The following is a 21,836-nucleotide window of genomic DNA, read 5'->3' as shown; positions in this document are numbered from 1 at the left end:
ATTGGAAAAAATTTTGTAATCTAAAAATTCACAAAAACTTGCCATCAGATCACGTGACAATTTCGATAGCCTAGGCCTATATCAACCTTGAGCAAGTGTCATTGCACGTCAACGCATACGCAATGCACTAGCACTAATTGACGGGGTGATACGGGCGGGAATGGTTCGGAACTCGAGTTCTCTGACTTTTTAGGTAAGTAGGAGGTACTCGATTTCATAAAATCTTCTTTTTCATGCATTGCTGTCATGCTTGTTTCTGATTTTTCGCAGGGTCAGGGTGTTCTATCATTCTCTGCCCTGCTGTTTTCAGTGTTCTTCGAGAAGTTTTACAGGGGTCAATCAATTGCAATGTCAAGTTGAAGTCAAAGTCCTTAGACCTTAGCCTAGTTCTATTCTTTCTTATTCAATAAGAAAGAATAGAAGTCATTAGACTTCTCAAGTCACAAGTCATTAGAGTCTGGGGAACTGCCAAGAGACTGGAAACAAGCAAACGTTACGCCCATCTTCAAAAAAGGGAAGCATTCTGATCCCTTGAATTACCGCCCAGTCAGCTTGACATCTGTTGCATGCAAGGCTCTTGAGAAACTGATCAGAAAGAGGGTGGTTGAACACTTGGAGATGAACAATTTATTGAGCAGTCATCAGCATGGTTTCCGTACAAAAAGGTCCTGCCTCACACAGCTACTGGAGTACTTCTTTGACCTCGAAAATGCCCTCGATGAAGGTGAGAGTGTAGATGCCCTTTACATGGACTGCCGAAAAGCTTTTGATACGGTTCCCCATGAACATCTCATTGCCAAGATTGGAGGAATGGGCATAGATGGTCTGGTTGCAAAATGGATCACTGGCTTCCTGAGAGAACGTGAGCAGAGGGTTGTGGTGAGAGGCTGCTACTCGGGATGGAGAGCTGTCAGGAGCGGAGTACCCCAGGGTAGTGTTTTAGGACCGACCCTCTTTCTGATATACATAGATGACCTCATGAGGAATTTGGATTCTCCTGGGAAACTCTTTGCAGATGACGCGAAAATCTACAGAAGGATTGGATGCCCCAGAGATGGAACCATTCTTCAAGAGGACATTTGCAAACTAGAAATATGGAGTCAAAAATGGTTGCTGGACTTCAACAAGGATAAATGCAAGGTGATGCACTTTGGTCACAAGAATCCAGGCTACAACTACTCTCTCCAAGGAACGACTTTAACGGCGACTGTTAAAGAAAAGGATCTGGGGGTGATTGTTACTCCTGACCTCAAAGCATCCGAGCAAGTGACCAGGGCCGCGGCAGCAGCGAACTCCATGCTGGGGAGGATAAGAAAAACCTTTACATGTATGGACAAGGAAATGTTCCTGCCTATCTATAAGACACTCGTGCGACCTCGAATGGAACATGCCATTCAGGCGTGGTCACCTTACCTCCAGAGGGACATAAACAAGTTAGAGAAGGTTCAGAGGAGAGCCACGAAACTTATACCAAGATTGGCTGCCAAACCATACGAAGTCCGTCTGGCGGAACTGAACATGACAAGTCTGGAAGAAAGGAGACATAGGGGCGACATGATAGAAGTGTTTAAATTGATTCATGGATTTGATATGGTCAATGCAGGAGAAGATTTCTTGAAACTTGAGACAGGCGACAACAAGGACAGGACACGAGGGCACGCTCTCAAACTCCAGAAGCCAAGGCATCGCATCGCACGCTTAAACGAAATATGTTCTTTTCGTCAAGAGTAATTGAACAGTGGAACAAGTTGCCTGAAGAAGTCGTTACCAGCAAAAATGTAAACATATTCAAGAACAAATATGACAAGCACATCAAGAAGACTACGGAGAGAGGCAGCATCCTATGAGCATCCTGCTCCCTTTGCCTCTTACAGATCTACTTGGTAAGCATCTACTTGGTAAGCATCAATATTATTCATCAGAATTCATTTCAGGTCCAGCATTTTTTGCGTCCAGACTGCAAAGTCTGACTCATTGAGCTCACAATATTATATATATATATATATATATATATATATATATATATATATATATATATATATATATATATATATATATATATATATATATATATATATATATATATATGCATCTTAAGATGTCCTTATGTTCTGTGGTTAGTGATAACCTACTAAAAAATATGTACCCAAGATTTCACTGAAATAGTCATATTTCAATAGTTTGATTGAATAGTTTGATTGACATTTGTGACAGTTCCCTGTGACTGTGTTATTTTCAGGACCATGGCCTCTGCTATTCGATGGGGAATCCTGAGTACTGGGAAAATATCACATGACTTTGTCACTGCAGTAAGAAGTCTGGCACCTGAGGAAAACCAAAAGGTAATATTTGGTTACCATTTCCCAGTTACATCTTGATGTTCTTCCTTTGAAGCAGATTAGCAACATTTTTAAGTGATAGGCTGAATTAATGCAGACGTTGTCTTTAACTTTTCAGTGTCAGCCTTGGTAGCTAAAGAGCTACCTACTTATCAGAAATAGGATGAATGGGCTTTTTATGAAACAGCTGACACTTTCCCTCTCTATTTACTGTAGGTGACAGCCGTGGCAGCAAGACAGCTGGAAAAGGCTCAAGAGTTTGCCAAGTGCCACAACATAGAGAAGGCCTATGGCTCATATCCAGAACTGATTGCAGATGGGGATATTGGTCAGTAACTGCACCTCTAAGCAACATAGTTTATTTGACATGAGTTGACCTTTTCAGTGCATAAGCTTTCGAAGTATAAGTTAAGTATTTCTGAGTAGTTGTATTGATAAGTTTTCCCTGTTGATGTTATGTTTACTGTTATACATACCAATGTAGATGTGCACTCTTGTACTTGTGCAGGCTGCATTTTATTAACTTGGGACAAGTCTTTCTTGCATTGTTCAGGCTCTCCTCTATTTAATTATGTGACTGTATGTTGGCGCGCCGTCAGACGTTGTGTACGTGGGCTCGGTGAACCCGACCCACTACGAGCTGGTGAAGCAGCTGCTGGAGGCCGGCAGGGCCGTGCTCTGCGAGAAGCCGCTCTGCATCAACGTGCGCCAGACGCAGGAGCTGGTGGCGCTGGCCCGGGAGCGAGACACCTTCCTCATGGAGGCGGTCTGGACGCGCTGCTTCCCCTCCGTGCGCCGCATGATGGAGGAGCTCAAGGCAGGCACCATCGGAGAGGTCAAACACATCGCCGCCACGTTCGGCATCTACACGCCGGAGAACAACCGAGTCCGGTGAGTGTCGCGGCAGAGCACGGCTCTCTGGTCATGACCGGGCACAATGGAAGCGGTCACACACCCTCTCCTAGTCATGCAGTACACTGTACTGACTGGCCATTTGCATTTAAAAAAAAAAAATAGGTTATTAATTCTCGAGAATTCGATGTTTGTACCGTTGATGACTTTCGCGAGTTTTTTTAATAAAATCGTTACATTGATCTGAGCATAGTTAATATTTTCGATCGCGTTATTGAATATTTCATGTTGGTTTGTCATGAATATCCCAATCATCGCCTTTATGTCGCATCGGAAGCAGTCGTGAGTAAAGGAATGGGGCGAAACAGGAACCATCGCTTCAGCCATCAATCCTAATGTTTGAGTCGCCGGTCCAATGTCGCTGGTTGATTGCAGCGCCGAACACGCGTTGCGAAATAAAGTGAGCCAATCTCGTCCGTAGGTGTTACGAAATTGAGCCTATTCGCCAAATATTTTGACGAGTTTAGTACTCGCACAGCCTGTGCAACGTAAAATAAACGGTCATGTAAAATGGACGGGACGGACGTCATGCTTGACTCACTCAATTTGGTAGGTGTATCAGTATCATATTTGAAAAACCGCTATGTGCAGTGTGCACCATCCGTCAGGCGTCAGTATTGTTTGTTTTCGCCCTATCCAGCGTTCGTTGGCACCTCCCGTCTGCAAGTTTGGTTTTCATCGTGGTGTCCTGGCCTCCGTCGCCCGCCGTGCGTTTCGCCGCCCCGGTATCGTCTCTCCCCCCCCCCCCCCGGGTCTGCCTGTGCCCCCCCCCCGGTTATATCTCCGCCATCTTGCCTGTATCCATGGCCTGTGTGGCCGGAGGTGGGGAGGTGCGGTATGGGGACCGCCGGCCGCTACTCCTCTGCCGAGTCACGGTGACATGCGGTCTCCGTATCGTCACCTGACCGGCCGTGGTGGCTCGTGGAGATGACGGGGACGACGACGGTCGAGGGCGGCACCCTTTTACCCCCCCCCCCCCCCATATGCCGGAGTTTCGATTGGTACTCATCAATGGTCAATGTCCGTATAGTAAGTGCTGCGTCATGTTTTGCTGATGGCGTTTTCTGCACCACAGATCCGATCACGATACGGAAACTGACTTCGGCGTCAAACTTTACCCATTAGCAGGCTGACAGATTCTGTATCGGAGAGGCTCATTTCCAGCAATGTTCGGAACGAGATTGTGTTTGTCTTTTGCCCAGAACTTTTATCAGAACAGAACTTTTGTCAAACTTTTGCCCAGAACGAACGAATATGAATATTCTTCCTCAATCTAACCTTGTTAGCTAATTTTTTGTGATCGATTTACCTGTTAAAGCGCTTGTATTCGGGCTCAGAGCAATCGATTGATTGAGTTGCGACGCCGACAGTGCCGCAGGCTGCCAGCTCACCAATGCCGGGGTAGAGCCGGTGGAGGAGGGGATGGGCGGCATACCTCCTCCAGGTAGACTCCACTCCACACACGGTGCCCCTTTTCCGTCGCCCGTGTGTATTGTTTGATTACTGTTGCAGGCTCATTCGCGGTAGATGGCTAACAATTGATTATATTAAGGGAAGCAAATGCCTATTCATTTTCCACTTTCAATATTGGTCACTCTGACCGCCAAATTCGCGTATTTTTCACTCAGGAAATCACCTTATCGCGGTGGTCACCCGTACTCTTTTGTGTTCGTTCCGTGAAGCTGCAGAGGTCAGTTTCGAGACCGTAAAGCTGACGGGTAGGCGTCGGCTGGCACCTGGGTATCGAAATCTCTAATCACACGGGTAATGGCCGTCGCTGGCCGGCGCGGTGTCGGCCTTCAAAGTTTGAAATGTCGCACGCCGGACGCGAGTCGGTGCTGTCGGGACCGGACGTCGGCTAATGGCATAGCTCTGTCTCCGGCCGGTGACCGGTGCGCCGCCCTGTGCAATCTCCGCCCGGTCTGCACGCAACTCCCGAGTACGGCGGTAGGCGATCTGGGGGGCTGGCGATTGACGTCATCCGGTCGGCTGTCGGCGCGCCTGGTTATAATTATTGCCAGAAAATCGGTCGTGTTAGGTACCTGAATCGCGGGATGTCCTCGACCCTCCCATTACTCTTATTGGTCGGCATCGCTCAATTCCTCATAGGTAGGCTCATGAACACGCTTAGTGCTGATGTGCGCTATCTAAGTCTGCCGGAAACGCCATGAGAAATGCAAAAGAAAAAAGTATCCTCGGAACACACGGGGACCAGACTGACCCCAGCACACCGAAGTGGCCGACACATCCGTTTGGTCCCAGTACACTGATTGGGCCCCAGTCTGTTGTTACCTCAGTACACTGCCGAACCTCTCTGACCGGTGACGGCGCTCCCCCGGCAGCACGAAGGCGACAGGCGGCGGCACGGCGCTCGACCTGGGCGTCTACTGCGCCCAGCTCACCAACCTGGTGATGGATAACCAGAGCTGGAGCCGGCTGCGCACACTGGGCCACCTCAACAACGAGGGGTGTGACCTGAGTCTGAGCACCAGCGTCACCTACCCGGGCCGCGAGCTGGCCACGCTGGTCACGCACTGCGAGGTGGCCATGGAGTGTGCGGCCGTCATCACCGGCACAAAGGGCATCATGAAGGTAGGCACGGGTGGGCGCGCTGTCTACGGAGCACAGCTGGTCTCCGTGTGCGGATGGGTTTTGACTATTTGCTGCGAGATGTTCAGTATACCGTCGATCTTTGGAATGGTCATCGTCAATTTATCAAAGTGACATGTGTATTCTTTATCGGACTTTTTTTTTTAGGAATATGGAGCTGTTTTCCATCCTTTTCGGAGTGTTTTCAAATCGACAGCATGCCGCCCTCGATCGGCAACGTTGTTTCTATGACACAACCCGGCTTTTCTTCACTGTGTGGCGAGTGGTGAACCTGTGTTCTGCAACCACTGCCAGCGTGACCCCGACCCGCCCTGCGGCCGCCGTGTCCATCCGCGCCCACTGACGCCCCCCCCCCCCCGGTCTGCGCGCAGCTGCTGCCGCCGTTCCACGCGCCCACGGACCTGGTGCTGCCGTCGGGCACCGTCTCCTACCCGGTGCCGCCCTCCTTCCCGGGCGCGCAGTACAACTTTGAGAACTCAGCCGGCCTCCAGTACGAGGCGCTGCACGTGGCCGAGTGCCTCCGGAAAGGTGCGTACTATTGCCTGTGCCGCCCTCCGTGGGGAGTGCTGCTGAACAGGGGGAACGAGGGGCCTGAAGGGCCGGACTGTCCGTTGGGGTTCCTGTATTCTTCCACCGAGCTAGCCCATTTTACCATTTAAGTGAAGCACATAAGTCGATTGAATTAATCAAACTTGTACCGAACTGTCCCTCAAGCGGACCCGCCTCTTGTCTGTCACGCGATGATTACTGAAACGCGATAAGGTCTCACTATTTGCCGTACTATATGGAGTGCCCACGGCTATTGATAGCGCAGAATCTCAAGACGTCTTTCGAAGTCAAGAGATAGTACATGGACTATAGTGATGTATATGCGGACTCGCGTACCGATAAAACAAAGTAAAATATTCGTGAATCCGTTATTAGAATAATCGGGGATTTTATTTCCATTCGCCTTGCATTTTTTGACAGCTTAATCTTGGCAAAGCAGGCTGTGCATACTCTTTTCAAACATGTTTTTTACGGTTGGGATTTTATGGATATGCGACCTCAACAACCTTCATTATTTTAGTCGTTAGACACTGCGTGCTCTGGTAGCCATGGCGCTCGGTGAGTCTCAGTGCGCTGTATGTGGGATGTGGGACCGTTCCGCGTCGCTGAGCCGCCCCGTTCCGCTACAGGTCTGAAGGAGTCGCCGCTGATGTCTCTCTATGACACCATCCGCACGGCCGAGATGGTGGAGGCCATGAGGAAGTCTGCCGGCGTCGAATATCCCGAGGACGACTTCCATTTCGACAGCAGCACGCCCTCATTCAACCAGGATTGTTGCATGTAGGGCGGGTCAAAGGCGCGTATCGCTCCTACAAGCCATGGGGCGGCCGCTGCTAACGGGGTCAGACCAGGGGCACCAAAAGGGCGCGGAAGCAGTGTTGGGATAGATGCTTAGGACCCCTATGCGCGGAAAAAAACTCGAAAGGGGGATGGGTTCAGACTAGTGGTGAGGCCGCAGGGCTCGGGACCAATTTTTTGGACTGGGAGTTACGGTGTGCGGGATTTCCGTTTACCGCACTTGTCTAAGCCAGCCTCTGCAGGTTTCTGCACTGCCTTCTTCAGAATCTATTCGGATTCGTAGTTAACCGTGTCATGCTACCCCGTGAGCTGATGGCGTGAGATGATGGTAGAGGGTCGGCAGGCCCGTCGGCGGTGCTTACTAGTTCGCCAGTGCAGTTAGTGTGGGACAGTTTAAGAGTAAACGCTCTACTTCACCGTACATATATCGGATGTCAACCGTGCCTGAAGATGTAGAGCGTCGCTAAAAGTGGGATGATTCGCGGGCCCACGGCTGGCCACGGCTATGTGTGCTGCGGTCACGGATTGGAACGGTATTACGGTGGATCAGAGGCGAATGCCGGGGGCTACGTCAGTGTTTGTTGTTATATGCCTACAGTTGAATGGTATTTTAGAAGCAGGGCAATGCCCACTAATCACTTTGATTAAGCATTGTAGCCGTATTACCGATCTATCGCTGGAAATAGTTAGCTAGGTGCCTTTTTGAGGACCGTAACTTTATTTTGACATGTATGTACCTAATTGCGTGCCATCACTGTATCTTGATTGCATGCGTGGGGCTTGTCAGCCGACCACGAAGATTGCTTGGGGCCTAGCTTGAAAACTGTGATTCAGAGTGGTTATATTCCATATATTTTGATAATCTTACGATATTTGAAATCCAATGAAGTCATGAGCTTTGATGATGCTGTGCGCCGGTGCTGGGTCTTTTATCATGCGTGCTGACATCTGTTGGTGTTCCGATGCGAAGTGCCGTTGTTGGTTCACCGATTAATCCGCTGTGCTTATTAATACAAACTACTGTCACTTGACACGATAATTCAATGTAAAAAAAAAATGTGAAACGCTGATTCTCATACCTCACTGAGCACTGGCCACTGTAGACGACAGGAAGAACAGGGGGTTCGGCCGCTTTTGGCACCCGAAACAATAAGATTGTGATTTGATAAGCTCCCAAAGCACATTGTCTCAGCGCACACACGTCTATCGCAGTGTTCGATGCAATATTGCTATGAGCAAGGCTGCCAGCGTCACCAAGAACTATGAAGTATGAACGTTATGGCATTTGAGAGCTCGTGATTAATGTGATAACCCGATAACCTAGCAAGACTTTGTAATATAAATGAGATTAGTTACTTGCAAGTTGCAACACTGATTACGAAGTAGTATTGGTTCTAAAAAAAAAAAACATTTTCTCTATTTTTTCTTTATGACAGTACAAATCACCTCTGAAATTTTCGTTCTGTAACATAATCGTTTACTCCAGGCCCCTGGGTGGTGTTTCACCACCCAGTGTGACGTCACCATTCTGCTGACGTCACACTTGTGGCAGTGGCTAAATCCCAAGATATTGCAGCTGTTTAGAAATAAACAAAAAGTAGGGAAATTGACGCAGATGTTACATGAAATAACCGCGGGCCATCAATCGTTCTGTTCTAAATTGCGTTACCTTAGGCTGCGAGCAGTATTATACCTCAGGTTGTCATGACAATACATTATCATACATTGATCAAATACATTTCTACGAAATGAAAGGCGTTTTTAAATGATCGCCCGCAAGCTATATTTTTATTTGGATCAGGAACATATGTAATGAAAAATTCTGTTGCTTCATGAAAAGTGAAATATTGGCATCATAAAGGGAGATGGTTAGCTATCGAACAGGTGCACAAGGCACATGCTGTACACGAAAGGCGCGCGCGAATATTTCAATTTCAGCTATATTTGGTTATGCCTTGAATTGTGTATGTAGGTTTTTATATTTTCAAGGTTTTTTGTAACCATTTACTTTGTTGGTGTTTGATTATTTGATGTCCTGAAGCCTAATATTTGCATACCTTTCTGGCTCACCCTTTTTCCCACAGCATGCGAGACGCCTGCTGTATGAAAACCAAATGTTATATTTGCTCCGCCCCTATATGTTCTTAATTTGTTTCCAGAAAATGGTTCAAGAATCCCAATCAGGATCATCTGGAGATGCCAAGTTTCCAGCAGGAAATGTCCCCTGGTAAGCACATCTAACTGTACATTCTAACTACATGTACAGCTGTCTTTCAAAATGATGAATTACTGAAGGTACCTAATTGCTCCCCTTTTTACACATGCATACATAAGATCCGGCTATTTTCAGTGATTCCTTATTGGCTTTTAACCTGCACATCAACATAGATGGGTTCGGGGCCAAGTTTGCATCTATTTCCTGACAGACCTTCCGCAGTCAGGAAATCGCATGCGAAAACCTGTTCAGATACATGGAAGCACACTCGCGTCTATTGCATGCACCTCCTGTATGTGATTGTCTGATGCGGGAAAATTATAATGTATTTGAATAGGCTCTCGCATGTGATTTCCTGAATGCAGAAAGAGTCTGTTTCAGCCTTTAGAGTGGGAAGGGGGGGGGGGCATAAGCATAAACCAGTCTGCAAAACATGGCAGGGAGCTCGACAAGATTTTCGGGGCAGGCAAAATCCTGCCCCGAATCAGAATGCTGAGTCCAGGGGCAACCCAATTCCTGCCCCTAATGATGCAAATAATGTAACAATATAAAGATGTAGGAAGCAGTGAAAAGCTGAGAAAATCACTTCTGTGTCAATTTTTTAACTTCTGCACCAGATTTTCCTGTTTCTGCCCCAATCTTCCTGAAACCTGCCCCTATTTCTGCCCCAACCTGTGGTGTCTGCCCCGACGAGATCTCGTCGAAGCCTGCCACGTTTTGCAGACTGGAGCATAAATAGTGGCTGCAAATAACATCTTGAGAAAGAAACAAATGCAAATGCAATGGCAAGCCTGCTCTTATATCTCTTGCATTGGGGGTACCTACTGGAGACTTCTTTTGACACGGATATAATATGCATGGCCTCAACTTGAGAAATAAATAACAAGATTGTGGTCAGGTCAGGGATCATTATCAGGAAAGATGCAACCTGAATTGTAGGTACCTAGTGTCTTTGTGTTGGTGCCTGTTTATCCCTATGGGAAAAGGATGAAACAACTCAAAGACACTTAACCCTCGCCGGCCGAGGGGGGGGGGCGGGTGCCGCCCCCCCCCCATAGGGTTTTTTCGCGATAGCTCCGAACACGCTGGCGATAGAGAGCTGAAACTTGGCATACCTGACCTTTGATCCAAGCCGCATCTTTTGACACCAACCGCATTTTTGGGTCAGGTCAGGTCACTGACCTATGACGTCATAAGTGAACCTCTGCACGGTCTTCAGATGTCGCAACTTCGCAACGCCCTCACTGCCAGAGGAGATGTCACAGGGAAATGAAACTTGCAGGATCTAGTATCCATTATGAGTCTCACAACTTGTATATCTCGGATTTTTCCTAAAGGTCATATGAGGTCAGGTCATTTTCGTGACCTCACCATTATAAGTCAATGGGGAAAAATTCAAACTGCTATTCTGGCGCCGGGAACGATCTCCAACTATCTCAAGCACACAGAAACGTGATTTGATGCACTCCTTGCAAGGTTAGATGCGTCACTTTTGCAATGTTGACCTTGCGTGACGTCATTTATGACGTCATCAAGGTCATATTAGTTTTTCGTCAATAACTCTTGATCAAATTGAGCTAGCGAGTCGAGAAAGCCACCAATGGACTCAGGAAGACCTGCCAAATCGAATGATATGCGACATGACCTCTTTCGACCAACTTCGTGACCTGGGGGTGCTGACCTGACCTTGACCTGAGGTCAACACCCCAAGTTGACCTGACCCGAACAAAAAGTATGTCATGCGACGCGCCTGAGCGAGGCGAACACGATGCTGCCAAAATCGCGGCTCTGCGGCCATTTTTTGCGAAGTTATTCACCAAAAACTGAACCGTACCCTGGGGCACTTGACCTGACCTCAGAGGTCACCGGTTGACCTAGGACCTTAAAATCGGGTACCAATCTCTGCGTCTCGTAACGGCGCACACGCTCGTTTTTTCCGCGACGCGCTAGCTCCACCAGGGGCGAAACGGCGAGGGGGGGGGTCGTACCCGCCCCCCCCCCCCCCCTCGGCCGGCGCGTATGTAGAAAACCAATAGGTCCGGCGAGGGTTAAACTTAGGATGTTTCACTCAGGGCTGTGGAGTCGGAGCTGGAGTCTGTCGGAGTCGACAGTTCTGCCCGGGGTCGGAGTCGCCAAAATCTTACCGACTCCGGATTCGGAGTTAACGCTGCATGGCTCAACGGCATGTACTGCACTTGTTAGATTGCCGACGCTGCGCTCGAATTTAGATTTTGTTGAAAAAAGGCCATGTTGTTGTTTTGAACGAACGTTTTCAGGGAAAGAAGCAAGACTGTGAATTCCCCAGAATCTGCTTATTTTTGTTGCATTTTCCATCTAAAAGCCTTGGAACGCACAAAGGATCATTTCAGGCAAGATACAAACATATCCGTTATGAACTTCAATATCATGATATGGATTTTAACCCGCGCCCTGGTAGGGTCTGTTTATAACGCGACCTGGTGGGGGGGGGGGGGGCTATTTTTTGCCCCCCTCGTATCTCCGAAACTACTGGACGGATCCGCAAAATTTAAACGGTGTTCGAAAGGCCTGTCAAATTTGTCGCGGGAAACCAAATTTCATTGACCTCGGGGTCACCGATGACGTCACAGGTCAGGTCAATGATGAAATGTTTCACTGTTCACGGGTCTTCTAGGGAATGCGCTATAACACCGAGGAAAACGCATTTTGTCGAGAATCAGCGATGGGGCGTCAGTTGCTTAGTAGATATGTTGCTATTAGAGGTCACTGACAATACCAGGTCAGGTCACAGGTCAGGTCACATGAACCCAACTTTACTAAGGTTGTGTGATGCATGTTTTATGGCCAATTTTTCATTTCCAACTCAATGGTGTTGGTTATAAGACTATCAGGTACGGCTTAGGTCACTTTCTGGTAAAGGTCAGGTCAAGGTCAGGTCAAGGTCAGGCCAAAAAAGGTCAAATTTTAACGTTGATAGTTTTGCATAAAATGGGTATTGATTGGATGCAGCTCGTCACGGGGAGTCTAATGGTGGTCTTTGTTTTGCGCTACGGGTTCTAGAATTGCTAAAAATTGAGTTTGAAAATTTGATGTCATCAATTTTGAACAGTTTTTTCGCTATAACTTCGCCAAAAAAAAGAGGTATCAATCTCAAATTTGGTATGTGGATGGAAGGCGGTAAGGACTATCAAACATATTCCGGTTTTTGCGAAATTCAAAAAACTTTTTGGATTTTTCGACTTTTATATCCAAAAAATCTTTTATTTTATTTTTGGGGTCAAAATAAAAGAAATTCAAAAATCCGAGATAGCAGTTTTGTAGCCCTGTCAATTCTATCTAATTCAATTCAATTCTACAGCCTTTATGTCCTTATCATTTTTCTGTATTTGCAAAGCTATAGGCCTGACAGCTCTTCCCGCGAAACCCTTTTTTGGGTCGAAAACGGCAGAACATGACGTCATTTCCGGCCAACCTATCATTGTCTTTGGAAAAATTTTGGTCACATTGTGTAAAATTGATGTCCGGGAGGGTACTGAAAGTTTGGTGACGATCGGCGCAGCGGTTCTGGATATATATCAAAAAGTCTGGAGGGGGGGGGGCAAAAAATAGCCCCCCCCACCAGGTCGCGGGTTAATAGAACCGTCCGGAGTCGGAGTCGGAGTTGGAGTCGATTTTTGAAGCCGGAGTCGGAGTCGGAGTCACCCTAAAATCCATCGACTCCGCAGCCCTGGTTTCATTCCTGATGATGATCCCTGATGACAGTCTTGTTTATTTTGCAAGTTAACCTGTGCCGTGCTGGGGGTGTTTTCACGCCCCCCTCAGGTTTTTACCTGTTCATACCACTGGCGGTCGCAGCCGCTAGCAAAAGGGGGGGCCAAAGTCACACTCGCGGGACATAACATTTATCCGTCACCGGAAGGGGGGGGGGGGGGGGTGATCGGCCAATTTTTTACGTCCACGAGGTGCCGCGCAGTTGGCATTACTTATGCTTCATCCATCTGATTCTTGCGTGAAATTTTTAAGCTCAATTTAAGGCAAAATCACCAGTTCCATTTCCCGTCCCACGGTGCTTCCACCGGTCGGCCCACTGCACCATGACGACGGATCGGTGTAGCATAGGTATACTGGAAGGTCAGGCACGCGGATTCATGACCAGTTACCACTATAAAACAATTCGGAAAAGTACAGATACCTCTTGCTTTGAACAGGCATGTGAAACCCAGAGAGCATTTTCAGACTATGACATTTACCCATATAGATAATATACCTAGCTGTGTGGCGGCGGGAGAGAGTAGGTACACCGACCTCTGGAGACCCCCCACAGGTTCCGAGCTTTCAAAATTGGCATCTGAGGGCCGCGCGCGACTCCTGCGGGGCTTCGTAGCGGCTCTATTGGGGCTCACTCAACCTGCCTAGTCTTACTGCTAAAAAGACTGGCCCTGAGCCCTAAGGACTTCATCAGTCTCTGCCAGCCCCAGGACCCACACCGGCTCATGGGGTCCCGACGTCGAAATATGAGGGAATCTGCGCCGGACCATCAGGACGCAAAGTAATCTCGATCAGGACCAACGTAAGGCTGTGCCGGAGACTGCGTGAGCCCTCTGATCTTCAGAAACCCACCCATGTATGTTTTCACGTAGAGGCCAGTTTAGGGCCCTCAGAGACCAGTACGGGGCCTGCAAACTACAAAGGCCAGTAGTTTGAGACAATCAGTGACCGAGTTGGGCTCTCAGAGGCTAATGTGGGCTATTACAGGCCAACATGGGCCCTCAGAGGTCAGCGTGGGGCCCTAAAAGACCGGCATGAGCCGTCGTTGGACCCCAGAGGCCAGCAGAGGGCCCTCAAAGGCCAAGATGGGCCCTCCTCAAATGCCAATGCAGGCCCTTAGAGGCCGGCATCGGGTCTTCAGCAGCCAGTGCGGGGCCCTCATTGGTTCGTCTTGGGACACCACAGACAGAAATAAGGCCACCAGAGACCGGTGTGAGATCCTCAGACGCCGGTTGGGACCCCTGAGGCCGGTTAGGGGCCCTCATAGGCCAGATGTGGGGTCTCAGAGGTTGATGTAGGCTCTTAGCGGTCAACGTGGGCACTTGACCGCCACTGGAGTTCCCTCAGAGGTCAGTGTAGGACGCTCAAAGACCGGTGTGGGAGCTATATTAATAGCTGGGCGTGGGTTTTTTGAGCCTCGTGACGATCGAATAATTGCCAGGGCCCCATACACCTATATGGGGGCCCATTGGTTGTTTGAGGGGGGGGCAAATGATATGATGGCCCCCTTTATTGACCTTTGGGGGGGGGGGCATGGCCCTGATGCCCCCCCGCGACCGCCACTGTGTACACATTACACACATGCCTCTGAGATTACATACTAGCTCATGCAAACTCTATGCAGGCCCCGGAGTTCCCACGCTAATCCTTAAGAAACCAAGCCGGCATACGGCGTCACCACCGGGCTTCTGAGGTGCACAGCACCAACCCATGAGGTCTTACTTTATGTCTTAGAGCCAATCTCCTTTATCAGGGCCCACCCACCACTGCCGAAGAGGGTCTCATGCCAGCCATTGCTGGGCCTACGAGAGCCTCAAGTAAACCCACGCTGATATTCCATATAAGATCCGGCCATACTCGTGAGCCGGTGCCAGCGACGCTGACCACCAAATTGACAGAATGCGAAACTGAGCCCACTCATGAGTGAAATTTACGTCCTTTGATGGCGCAAGAAAGAAAATGAAACATACGAAAAGCTTTTCTAGGACTTTTGTTCGATCTGAAAGGTGGGGCCAAAAGATAGTATGGCCCCACCTTTCAGCACCAAAGGGGGGGCCATGGCCCCGTGGCCCCCCCCCCCCCCTGGGACCGCCAGTGGTTCATACGAGTACATCTTTTCTGCACATGTAAAAATTTCAGACCCAGGTCGTTTCGTTTCGTTTCGTTTCGTTTCGTTTATTTAGGGCTTGTCCACAAGTGGCTATTACGGCCCAGTCAATACATGATACACATCCACAGGGTTTTTTTTTTTTGCCAATAACTATTGATCTTATCAAGCTGGAGCAAAAAAAGGGCCATCCAAATCCACTAGGTAGTCAGTTCATAAGCATGTATGGGTTGACCTCAAAAGAACAAGGTCAAAAGTTGACTTCAATTCACTTGACCTCAAGTTCTAAATGCTTGTCATTTGCTGCGTCTTTACGAGCTAAACACAGTGAGACAATTATGTAAGGAGTTATTAGCAAGATCATGTTTTGACCCTTTACGATGTCACATAACCAAGCAAGCAAGAACAGTCAGTCATTATATAAAAGCAATGCATTTAGGTTGTCAAGTTTGGTCTTAACTCCTGAATGATGCTATTCATGGTTGAGTCGGCGATTGCAATGCCTATTTGTAAAACAAAGGCATATGCTTTCCCAGTTTTATATTGGTAGGTCAAAAAATTGACCTGAGGCCAGTTTAACCAACAGAAAAATACCGCCTGCCGGATTTTTTTCCTTAAGACCGCTTCACATACCTACGGATCGTAAACGGTAAAGTCCTATCCACTTACCTACGTGCCCATCGCGTTTACGCTCCGTATGTTAAGCGGTCTTAATGCAAAAAAAAAGTCCGGCAGGCGGCTATTTTTCTGTTGGTAAAACTGGCCTCAGGTCATAGATCAAGAAGCAATATGATATGATAAATATGATAAACATGTTGTAGGTACCTAATTACAACCTTATTTATACTTCCTGCAACTTTCAATATGACTCCATCATCTACTGCGGCTCTGACACAGCAGTCACCGAAATGTGATTAGAGGTTGGCAGATAAATAGTTGTTCTTATGTGCTTACATATCTGGTTATAGTCATTGATTTGTTGCATTACAGGATAGAGAAGTATAGGCCAGAAGATTTCCTGGATATTGTTGGCAATGAAGACACTGTGGCACGCTTGGAGGTGTTCTCTAGAAATGGAAATGTTCCAAACATTATACTGGCTGTAAGTATATCACTATTTTACATAGATAACTAATAATCCAATCTTGTTATTTTTATGCATTCTTCCACAATTTTTCCATAGGTGCATGACCATAGTAATCTTATATGCATTAGTTATATGTTATAAAGGTACTTGTCTCAGTGCTTCACTCCAGTTGCACCAGGGGTAATTTCTGCTTCTCTCTCTCTCTCTCTCTCTCTCTCTCTCTCTCTCTCTCTCTCTCTCTCTCTCTCTCTCTCTCTCTCTCTCTCTCTCTCTCTCTCTCTCTCTCTCTCTCTCTCTCTCTCTCTCTCTCTCTCTCTCTCTCTCTCTCTCTCTCCTCTCTCTCTCTCTCTCTCTCTCTCTCTCTCTCCTCTCTCTCCTCTCTCTCTCTCCTCTCTCTCTCTCCTCTCTCTCTCTCTCTCCTCTCTCTCTCACTCTCACTCTCACTCTCACTCTCACTCTCACTCTCACTCTCACTCTCACTCTCTCTCTCTCTCTCTCTCTCTCTCTCTCTCTCTCTCTCTCTCTCTCTCTCTCTCTCTCTCTCTCTCTCTCTCTCTCTCTCCACACACAAAACTCACCCGGCCCAGCTCTTTTGATTGTCCTCTGACTTGGACCGCGCCCCGTCAGGGTCCGCCCGGCGTCGGCAAGACCACCACGATCCTGGCGCTGGCGCGGCACATGCTTGGACCGGCGTTCCGCTCCGCTGTGCTGGAGCTGAACGCCTCCAATGAGCGCGGCATCGACGTCGTGCGCAACAAGATCAAGTCGTTTGCGCAGACGCAGGTGACGCTGCCGCCCGGCCGACACAAGATCGTCATTTTAGACGAGGCGGACAGGTGAGCGGTACAGACAGGGAACGGTGAGCCATGAGGAGAGTGCTGTCTGTTGACCGTGACTGGCCTCGACCTGATGCGCCCTTCTCCTTCATCAATAAAGAAATGGAAGGAAGTTTGCAGAAAAGTTAAATATTTTGTAATTATTGATGTTTTTGAGCTTACTGGGCACTGATGGCATAAGCCTTCACCAGAACGAGTCAATTTGCTCCATGCCCCTGAGAGAATTAGAGGTTCATAAATTTTGACGGAAATTTGAATGTCACGATAATGTGATCAATGGCATTCCTTTAGTTGTGGCATGGCGTAGTTGGTTGGTGGAGGGATAGGTCTTCTGCTCTCTGAATGTCTCGGGCTGGTTGGCTATTTATTGGCTCCTCTTTACCGCCAATCTAAGGAGGAATCTCTTGCCGTCTGACATCCCCCCTCCCTCCCCGCTGTCAGTATGACGGACGGCGCTCAGCAGGCGCTGCGCCGCATCATGGAGCTGTACAGCAACACCACCCGCTTCGCGCTGGCCTGCAACACTAGCGAGAAGATAATCGAACCGATCCAGTCGCGCTGCGCCATGCTGCGCTTCAGTCGGCTCACGGACGCGCAGATCGTCAACAAGCTGCTGCGCGTCTGTGAACTGGAGCAGGTGAGGGTCAGGGAAGTGGGATGTGGGAGGTGAAACTGGCGGGGTGTGCGGCGAAATAAACTCCTCCGCCATGGCAGCTCCCAGTTTGGGGCGAGGAATATCGCGATGGAGGTTCTAGGCTGTGGGGGATGGGAGTTTCCAGCATGCGGTGAGCGAAGTGAGGGTCCAGGCTGGGACTCAGGGATGCAGCAGCCTGTGTCGACAGTGATGTTGAGTGTATCGAAGCCTGGCGATGTGAACTTGTTATGATGTGACGTCTCATTGGTCTTCCTCGTAGCCATCTTTTCGTGTTACTTTGTCATGTGTCGCTTTTCCACCCTGGGAACGTTTTGTATGGTTTACGTTTTCACGTCCATCGGCTATTCCACATTTTGTGCGGATAAGAGTAAGGCAGTAACCACATTACTCTGGATCTTACCACCTGACCTTTTAGCATACCCAGGTTTCATGCAATGTTGCATCAATGACAATGTTGAACTTATCCTGGTGATTGAATACCATGGGGTCAGTAAAGTTACGTTCAGGAGTGAAATTCTTGTGACATTTTCCGGCTTAGTAACGACCTGGCCTTTTATGTTATCCTGCACATAAGTGTAACAGACTGTATGTGAGCCTGGGACTACCCATTTATATTCTGTCTCATTGGCGGTTTTTAGCTATCTTTTTGTAATACCGTGCCATCTAATGGGAGGCCGGAAGGTGTCGGTGCAGCTTCCAGTTGTCTCCCGCCGCCTGCCAGGCAGTCTCTCGATCTCTATGGTCTCCCGTAGCTACCAGCAGCTCTCCAGTATAATTGTAGCTCCCGTCGGTATCGTTCGTTAGAGGATGGGCCGCAGACTCCTCGTTACTGCTCGCATTTCCCCGTCCCCTCCTTACATCCCACTGTCCCTTGACGTCCTGTCGCCGCTCGATGCTCAGTTTCTGTCCACCGTCCCCCGTCACTGCTCAGTGCTCAATTCGCCATCCCCCGTCACTGCTCAGTGTTCAGTCCACCGTCCCCCGTCACTGCTCAGTGTTCTGTCCGCCGTCCCTCGTCACTGCTCAGTTTCTGTCCACCGTCTCTATTCACCCCTCAGTGCTCTGCCCACCGTCCCCGTCCACTCAGTGCTCAGTTCCCACCGTCCCCCTCCACTCAGTGCTCAGTTCCCACCGTACCCCGTCTCAGGTCAGTGTTCTGCCCACCGTCCCCCTCCACTCAGTGCTCAGTTCCCACCGCACCCCGTCTCAGGTCAGTGTTCTGCCCACCGTCCCCGTCCACTCAGTGCTCAGTTCCCACCGTCCCCCTCCACTCAGTGCCCAGTTCCCACCGTCCCCCTCCACTCAGTGTTCAGTTCCCACCGTCCCCGTCCACTCAGTGTTCAGTTCCCACCGTCCCCCTCCACTCAGTGCTCAGTTCCCACCGCACCCCGTCTCAGGTCAGTGTTCTGCCCACCGTCCCCGTCCACTCAGTGCTCAGTTCCCACCGTCCCCCTCCACTCAGTGCCCAGTTCCCACCGTCCCCCTCCACTCAGTGCTCAGTTCCCACCGTCCCCGTCCACTCAGTGCTCAGTTCCCACCGTCCCCGTCTCAGGTCAGCTACACAGACGACGGCCTGGAAGCCATCGTGTTCACGGCGGAGGGCGACATGCGCCAGGCGCTCAACAACCTGCAGTCCACGTTCCGCGGCTTCGGGCACGTCAACAGCGAGAACGTCTTCAAGGTGGGGACGGCGTCTCTGAGCGACCCACGCTCGGCTCTGGGGGGCCGACTGGGCTGAGGGGGCGGGGAAGGGCAACAGGGGTGGGGTTGAACAGAGAAATGGATCTGGGGTGTCTCGATGCCGGTGAGTTATTCTGGCATTGATACCCTCCTGGCTCCTTGTGTGTCATTTGATCAGGATTCAGGTACTTATTTGAGGTATCTACTGTTTACTTATTTAGCTACAATGTAGCGAGTTAATTTATAAGCAGCGTTCATTTATTGTTTTTTATGTGGGACTGCCCATTTGTCCAGTTGCTCACATGGTACGTCGTCTCGTCATACCACAATTAGTTACTTATCGCTGATCCGGACAGTTTAGGTCAGTTGGTCATGATATTATCGTCCGCTGCCCCGTGTGGCGTTTTGTCACTTCCCGACCGGCGACCGCTAACATTGGCCGATAACCTTTCCAGGTGTGTGATGAGCCGCATCCCATGCTGATCAAGGACATGCTGTCTCACTGCGCCAAAGCAGATATAGACGAAGCGTACAAGGTAAGCACGTGTTCAACTTGTTTAGTGATTTGATTTAGTCTGATTTTTGTCTTCATTAAAAGTGAAGTTTCCTTACAAACTAAAGAAACATGATCAACCGACCCACTGCAGACTTCTCTATATAGAGAAGTCTACTTCTCTATATAGAGAAGTCTGTGGCCTACCTATTTTTATTTGTCCATCTGTGCTGTTTGACATAGGGTGACTGTGTCGCCTGTCCTATCAGCATTTCCTTCCTCCGCGGGACTCTGACGTACGGTTTTCTGTGCCGCCTTCAGATCATGAGTCACCTTTGGCGGCTGGGCTATGCGGCAGAGGACATCATCACCAACGTATTCCGCATTGCCAAACAGCACGAGCTACCCGAGTACCTCAAACTGGAGTTTATCAAGGTGGGTGCCGGGCCGAGCAGTGCGCTCTCCGTCCCGACCCGTCGGCGCCCGCCCAGCTGGTACCCGCTCAGCACGTGGGCTAGTCCGTCTGTGTGACGTGGGCGATGTCATCCAGCCATCTGCGGTCGCAACTTACTGCTCTGTTGTACTGCTTGAGTGCTTTTGTTCGATGAACTCGTATTGCGGAAGTTTGATACTCTGGCAACTTGAACTTAATGCGGCGTGAACTTGCGTTTCTAGCGTTACTTATAAACCTGAATTTCCATACTGATGGATAATATTTAATAAACTGTACTGCTGCAGGCAGCCGTTGCTAACGACCCTTCATTAACTTATTCCTGTTCCTGTGTTTGTTGTATGTATTTATAGCAGCTGCTGGTTTCTCTCGACAGGAGATCGGTTACACCCACATGCGCGTGGCGCAGGGCGAGACGACCCTGGTGCAGATGTCTGCCCTGCTGGCCCGACTCTGTCGAGTGGCCCAGCGACCGACCAACTGAGCTGGTCAGTTCCGACCCAACTGAGCTGGTCAGTTCCGACCCAACGGAGTTCAGTTCCAACCCAACGGAGGCCGCCATTCTGAGTGCATAGTGGAGTGGAGAGTCGCCAGCCGTGGTAACTTTGCCTGCCCGTGACGCGCCGCCCGTGGCGGACTGTGTGGCGTACACGTCGCCGCTGTTGTGATTCAGTGCCGAGCGGAACCGGATTTTGGCTGTTGAACGCGCTTTGGTGCGGTGGTTCCGATTACGTAATGTGTCGACACCTTGAGGCACGGTGTCCATCGAAAGCTCGCGAGTCTGCGGAACGACGGGCTGTGCAGTGACCATGATGCATGCAGCGGAGTTCTGAACGGCGGCCCCTAGGAGCTGCCCGGGGGTGTCATTAATTTTCATCTGTGGCTCAGTCATCCTGTGCGTGCTGCATTATGCATCGTTTTGTACGTTAGTTATACATATGCAATGAATATCCGCGTGGCTTTCTTCCGTCCCTTGATCAGCTATCAGACTGAGAGTCCCGACAGCTGGGTCTTCGTAATAGTTTAAAGGTAGTGTGCCACCTTTGAAAGATTTCCCATTTTATTTTTCCTAGGATAAGAAGCTTCTGTTTTTACCTAATATCGCAAAAAAAATCAAAAATGGGCCTCGAATAGTGCCTTTTTCGCCTAAAAGTTTTTCGGTTTTAGATATGTATAACAACTGTAGTGGGCTCACCTGCAAACAGGCGTCGGGCAACAATCGCGAATGCGGCGCACTTGTGACAATAAGCAAAGGTCATTATAGTGTTACGACCATACGACGTACGGGAATGAGTTATCAGCTGTCTAATCGTAGACAACACAATGTCGAGCCTTAAACTGTAAGCCCGTATTGGTA

At 49.2% G+C, this 21,836-nt stretch overlaps 2 protein-coding genes across 3 annotated transcripts; both read left to right on the top strand.

The window, feature by feature from the left end:
- Nucleotides 1–80: 80 nt before the first annotated feature.
- LOC122379551 (trans-1,2-dihydrobenzene-1,2-diol dehydrogenase-like) lies at nucleotides 81–8,239 on the top strand. Its single transcript, XM_043361840.1, has 7 exons — nucleotides 81–193; nucleotides 2,240–2,342; nucleotides 2,556–2,667; nucleotides 2,939–3,230; nucleotides 5,594–5,843; nucleotides 6,233–6,389; nucleotides 7,040–8,239. The coding sequence occupies exons 2-7, from the start codon at nucleotides 2,244–2,246 to the stop codon at nucleotides 7,192–7,194; spliced, it is 1,065 nt and encodes a 354-aa protein (XP_043217775.1). The 5' UTR covers nucleotides 81–193; nucleotides 2,240–2,243; the 3' UTR covers nucleotides 7,195–8,239.
- Nucleotides 8,240–9,138: 899 nt separating this feature from the next.
- On the top strand, nucleotides 9,139–21,429 carry LOC122379583 (replication factor C subunit 2-like). Of its 2 annotated transcripts, none has more exons than XM_043361890.1 (9): nucleotides 9,139–9,172; nucleotides 9,368–9,435; nucleotides 16,268–16,379; nucleotides 16,992–17,200; nucleotides 17,642–17,837; nucleotides 19,408–19,536; nucleotides 19,991–20,071; nucleotides 20,350–20,463; nucleotides 20,856–21,429. In XM_043361890.1, exons 2-9 carry the CDS (start codon nucleotides 9,371–9,373, stop codon nucleotides 20,961–20,963), a joined length of 1,014 nt encoding a protein of 337 aa, XP_043217825.1. In that variant the 5' UTR covers nucleotides 9,139–9,172; nucleotides 9,368–9,370; the 3' UTR covers nucleotides 20,964–21,429. The 2 variants fall into 2 exon arrangements, with proteins under 2 accessions (XP_043217825.1, XP_043217826.1); XM_043361891.1 differs by having other exon boundaries at nucleotides 9,169–9,176.
- Nucleotides 21,430–21,836: the final 407 nt, after the last annotated feature.

Source organism: Amphibalanus amphitrite, unplaced genomic scaffold (assembly GCF_019059575.1).
Source record: "Amphibalanus amphitrite isolate SeventyFive unplaced genomic scaffold, NRLGWU_Aamphi_draft 000080F_arrow, whole genome shotgun sequence".
NCBI classification, from domain to species: Eukaryota; Metazoa; Arthropoda; class Thecostraca; order Balanomorpha; family Balanidae; genus Amphibalanus; species Amphibalanus amphitrite.
The sequence above is the reverse complement of the archived record's forward strand: the minus strand, read 5'-3'. Positions and strand labels throughout refer to the sequence as shown.